We start from the raw sequence: 6000 nt of genomic DNA on the forward strand, positions 1-6000 counted from the left end.
CAAATTTTAAAAAGAGTTTCCTTGCGGCCATCCTTGTCTAAGTTGTCATCCTCCCCAAGTACTTGAATACAAAACAACCTTTTACATTTATGTCCCACTGCATATAAGCTTAATCACAATTGTAACACAGGCCCTTAGCTCTTCTTTCAACCATTCTTTCCCTCATTAGTTTTTTGATAAATGGTGTAGAACCTACTATACTACTGATCTAGTAGGCTTATTTGTGTGGTCCCCTCCACCCTCTTTAGTTGCTGAGCTTGTCTGGGTGGAAGAAACAGCCCATTTGTAAAAGGTGGTGTCAACCCCCCTTGAAGAGACACTTTGCTTGCATTCTAACTCCCGAGCCATATTCACGGCAACACCCAAAATTCATGGTTGGTGAAACCCAATATCAATTCTTAATTCTAACAGCCCAGCAGTAAAAAGATTCATATGTTGGTGAGGTTAAAAGTTATGGCTAATAAGGATTGGAGCTAGTGTTTTTTTTTTTGGTAAGCAAAACTAATTTATAATATTATAAAGGGATTAGTACAAGTGGGACTGATATATGTACATTGTGTCCATACTATTTGAGGACCTACGGAAACCTAATTCAAGCTTTATTGCAAGAATTAACACTCCATAGGTGTGAATTAGTAAAGACATCCATCCATCAAAAAGCTATAGGACAATCCCCCCCTGATTACAAAACCCAACCCTTATGTTGCTTGCCCATGAGTGAAATGGAATATCAAATCCTTTTTCCAAATGTTTGAGCCAACTCCAGCAGAAGAAAATTGCATCCTCCATCAGCTTTTGACCATTAAACCTTTCATTTGCAAATACAATTCTGTTTCGATGAAACCAAATGCACCAAGTTAAAGCAGTGTTGATAATTCTCTACAAAACCTTGTTGCTTTTTACAAAGCTCACCCAATGGATTATTGCTCACAGGTGGTCTGAATCATATATGACAGCTTTCCTTAAAGCACCCCCAATCTTGATCTGGTTCTTCTCCTTCTACTTGATCAAACTACAACTGCACCTCTCCTATTAGATGAAACCTTCCTAATCCCACCTTGTCACCATCAGCTAGCCTTTAATTTATAAAAATCACTCACAATGTTTCAGACATCCCAATGAATCCCCAGTGTCATCATAAGTGGGGAATTCCATTTTGGAATAATGAGGAACCATGGATCCTCCATATTGTGAGTCCTTTTTGCCTCCCGAACCTTTACTGCCTCCATTGTTATCACTGCTTGTTTCCTGAGTTCTCTCCGACTGAGCCTTTAGTCACTCCTCAAATAATAATGGAAAGGTCAGCCATATGCTCTTCTAGTGCACTTTGCCTGACCACCATCAGCTCTATGAAGGCATTCAGTTTTGCTGTTAAATCCATGTCAGCCATGCTGACTCTGTACTAAGTTGTTATGAAACTTCGCATAGGATTAACTTACACGCATAGACACGAAATAATCCTTCATGCGTCCTATGGTGAAAGCAAGAAGCAAACTCATCTCCGACGGAGCCCCTCCTAGACTAACAAGTTTTTTCTGAAAATATTTTCTGGTAGATAAAATTTCAATCAAATTTGAGCTTCAAAAAGGCTACAAAGATATCCCTAACAATTATACTAATTGATAAAACAAAAATAAAGAGACTCCTAATTAATAAGATCATAGCTAACAATTATCCTAATTGATTCTAATTGATAAAATAAAGGCTTAATTGCACTTTTTGCCTCCAAAGTTTCCCAATCTCGCAAATTTTTCCCCAAAGATTTTGTTTGCAAATTTTGCCCTCAATTAACAAAGTATGGTTTGTCTTGGGGTAGAAAAATTGCTACAATTAAGACAAATCACAACTTTTTTATAAATTGAAGGGCAAAATTCACTGGATTGAGAAACTTTGGTGGCAAAAAGTGCAATTAAATCTAAAATAAAACAAAGAAATCCCTAATTAATAGGATCATATCTAAAAATATCCTAATTAATAAAGTAAGGATTTAAAATCAAGATTCCAGATCTTATTAAGATAGGAAAAGATAAAGAAACAAGATAAACTAAAATAAATCAAGAGTCAAATAAAGAGAAATGATAATCCTAATTAGTGGTCAACATCACATTCCTCTAAGACTATATTATTATGGAAGTGGAACTAGGTTATTAGGAGGAAAGTATAATTCAGATTTAGGTGAAAATGGATGGCCCAAAGATGAATTTTTTTAGACAGGTTTTATCACTTAATATTTATCCTCTTATATAATTCATACACCTAAGTCTTTATAATATTCCAGATTCTAATCTCTTGTAATAGGACATAATGAGATTTTTTCCATTCTACATCTTTTGATAGGGGCAATCCATTGGCTGTGCAAAAACAAAAAATAAGATTGAAGAAAAATAAGCAAGGACATGAAGACATACTTCTCTTTCCACTGCCAAACCCTTTTTGTGAATTCATCTCTACTCAATTCAGTCCTTTTTACCCCTTCAGAAGCTAGCATTCTTTCAACAACCAACTGGGAGAAAGAAAATAAAACTGAGTGGAAAACTAAGATCTTTAACTGAACGAAATAAGGAGAAAAAGTAAGAATCATAAAATTATATCTGACAAAATAAAACTGTATAGTAAGGAAAAAGAATGAGGGATGGAAAAACTACAAAAATAGCAAGCCATTTAAAAATCCAAAAAATTAGAGCTGTAGCGGAAAGTCATATAGGCAATGCTATCCTCCAATAAATACAGCTTGTCTTAGACCCAACCATAGTGAAAATAAATCAGTGCTAACATTACACATTTCCTTGATTTCTTTTCTTCAATAAAATAGTCTATAACAAGCATGAGAGAAGCAAAAGGAATCCAAGCTGACACATTAGAGAACTTAACAAGCTAAACTATCATAGTCATGTACATCCATTACAAGGCACATTACAATATTAGCTCAGAATAAGCAGAACAGCATTAAACTCTCCTTAATAATTGTAGTCAAAATGCAGAGCACCCTACAGACAAAGAGAGAGCGAGAGAGAGAGAGAGAGAAGAAAAATGGGTGGCAAAAATTGGCCTCACAATTGACAAACCTGAGTAGCAATTCCAGCATGATCAGTCCCTGGAAGCCAAAGTGTTGGCCTTCCTTTCATCCGATTGTACCTTATCATAATATCCTGCACGGATACATGAATATGCATGATGAGAAATACATACATATATTACCCACACATTTGTAGTATTGTACTAGTGTAAAAAGTTTACAGAGAAACCACAACTCAACATCACTTAACAAAATGCAACAAGCAGAAAAGGAAGGAATAACATCTTTTCTTATTTTTTTCACAATTTGATATTAAATTCCATGTGCACATAACCAGCAAGCAACCAACCATAAAAAATTGATGACTTCAAAAGTTGAATGAGTTGCATCAGAAATCCATTGTTATAATTACCTTAGTAAATCACAGAGAAAAAAAATGGAACCTTAGCAATAGGGAAATACCGAAATACAGAAAATGTCATAGTGTACATAAATAAATACTAATAGTAATAGTAATATACATGAACTATGAATTAAATAAAAAATAAAAATTGAAACCTCAAGTGTCACAAACATGGCATGCCCCATGTGCAGAGAACCAGTAACATTGGGTGGCGGCATTGGTATCACAAAAGGATCACTTCCCCGGTCAAAGCTCGGCCTAAAATACCCTTGAGACTCCCACCTAGCATCCAATAATCACAATCAAAACATAACTTACATTCTCACAATCATCCATGCTTCAAAGTGTGAGCCCTTAAAAGCCAAAAGAAAAAAAAAAACAGAAACCAAAATTGAAACAATTATGACTCCAAAACAGCCAGAACCAAGCTTTATATATCAATACAAAAGCATCAAGGGATCAAAATCAAATAATTTGAATGCCAATTCTTTCGCCACTGCAAAACGACAACAGCAAAAGCCGTTTTCCACTACGCAGGATTATTTTGCACTGTGTGTCAAAATCAAGGTTTTAATTATCGGTCCACGACCGTGATTTGGGCCGCAACATCAAGGTCTTTAACTGTCTGCGACTGCAATTGGGACCGTATTGACCGCATTTATCCGCCATTTGCCGCGACCGATATTTAAAACCTTGGTCAAAATAATAACACACCACTAATTTCAACATTAATTTCAAAAGCATACCAATTGTATATGCGCTCTTCCGCGGCAAAGTCGAAGGATTTGGCAACCTCAGGAGACGTAAAGACACCATTCTCTCTCTCCGACGCGGCAACTGAAAGATATCAAACAATAATGATACTCACAATTGAAAAAAGAAAAGAAAAAGAAAATTTTGTTGTTGGAAAGAGGAAGAGGAATTAGGCGAAGAGAACCTGCAAGATGACGGCGAGTGCAAGAGAGTGCAATGCGACGACGGCGGCAGCGCGTGAAGAAGAGAAGAGGATTGCGCGAAGAAGAGAAGGGACACAAGAGACGAGAAGAAGAGTAATAAGAAGCGGAGAGAGAGAGCATCGTAGACATGCTTGATGGTTTCACTTCACAGCAACAGAAGAAGAAGAAGAAGAAGAAAAAGAAGCACTGAGTAGCATTCGGCTAAGCAGCACAAGTTGCGTGCTTGTGAAAGGATGAGATGAGGAGGGAAAATGACACGCTCCCCACAGATAAATAAATTGAGAAAAATTTGTTTTTAGAGGAAATTGAGAAACATTTTATGTTTAGCTAAAGTTTATTAAGTTATATTAATTTTAACTAACCCTCCTTTAATTTGATAAGACTATTTATTTTTAAAGAAAGATAATTATAAAATAACTAGGGCAAGAGAGTCACCGAGTGTCTGGCTAAATTTTTAAATAAATAATAAATAAAAAACAAAAAAAATATAAGATGAATATATAATTATAGAATTACATATAATATAATTTGTATGATGTACTCTTGATAGTATTGAAGTTATCAGAATGTCACAAGAAGGGGGTAAATTGTCACTTTGTCAATTTTGGCTGAAACTTTAACTTTTTTAACTTTTATTCAAGAGTATCTTGATGTTCAAAATGTCTAGACATAAAGGGCCACACACTTAGGCAGCTAAGCTTTCTGAGTGGTTAGTCACAACATTCATTACTAAATATTTGATATGTTTAGGAGAAACTAATGTCAATGTGTGTTTGTTCATGTTCAAAAGATCATTACATAAATGAATATAACTTTTAGTTATTATGAAAGCAAATTATGTAATGATTATTCAGCACTCAGAAAGTTAATGTTTTGAATGTTGTACTCGGAAAGACATTGTATAGAATAGATCTTGTTATGTAATCATGTACAAAATCATTTTTATGTTTTTATGAAAGATTTCATACTTTGATGCATATAATTAAACTGGTTTAAAACATATCTCGTTATCCCAAAGATGATTTAGTTTAGACATTCAATTTTACAAATCAGTTAAGCTTGTTGTGAAACTTTTCTTATGTATGCATTATGGTGTATGTCATTATGATGCTCAAACGTTCTGATGCAAATGCAGTATATAAGATAACAAATAACATAATGTAAAGAGAAAGGGAAGAAAGGATTCAACACATGAATTTTTATACCGGTTAACCGCAACCTTGGGTTATGCCCAATTCTCACTCAAATTAACGAGATTTTCATTAACACAACTAGCAACATGTTGGGCTAGCCAACTGCTGGATTTTTACCATTGTCAACAACTTGTTAGGCTTCCAACTAGCTAACTACTAGACAAACAACTTATTGGATTGTCACCTTGCAAGCTAATTGCTAGACTTTCAACATCTCCTCACCACAACACCATTCTAGGTCTTAGCTTGGAGATCACCCACTCAAACACAACATCGAGAGACAATACAAGTATTTTATTTCACCTCTTTAGGTTACATAAGTATTATTTCACTCTAGCCTCTTCAGGCTGCACTCTTAAAGACTCCTTCTAAGCTACCCACCTTCCATGGATTCCTTATATCACTTCTCTCACATCCAAACTTAACCCACTT

General features: G+C 35.1%; 1 protein-coding gene across 3 annotated transcripts in view; it reads right to left on the reverse strand.

The window, feature by feature from the left end:
• The window catches only part of LOC114393018 (valine--tRNA ligase, chloroplastic/mitochondrial 2), a 78997-nt gene extending 74367 nt beyond the window's left edge, over window positions 1-4630 (reverse strand). For 2 of the 3 annotated variants that reach the window (XM_028354278.1, XM_028354276.1), the window contains exons 1-5: window positions 4357-4629; window positions 4166-4256; window positions 3575-3701; window positions 3066-3149; window positions 2409-2503 (exon numbers count right to left, since the gene is read on the reverse strand). In XM_028354278.1, coding sequence (XP_028210079.1) covers window positions 2409-2445 — 37 coding nt within the window. In that variant the 5' untranslated portion in view covers window positions 2446-2503; window positions 3066-3149; window positions 3575-3701; window positions 4166-4256; window positions 4357-4629. Of the gene's footprint in view, window positions 1-2408; window positions 2504-3065; window positions 3150-3574; window positions 3702-4165; window positions 4257-4356 lie in introns of all 3 variants that reach the window. The other variant, XM_028354277.1, reaches the window with a different exon arrangement.
• Window positions 4631-6000: the final 1370 nt, after the last annotated feature.

This window comes from Glycine soja, chromosome 17 (genome assembly GCF_004193775.1).
Source record: "Glycine soja cultivar W05 chromosome 17, ASM419377v2, whole genome shotgun sequence".
Lineage (NCBI taxonomy): Eukaryota > Viridiplantae > Streptophyta > Magnoliopsida > Fabales > Fabaceae > Glycine > Glycine soja.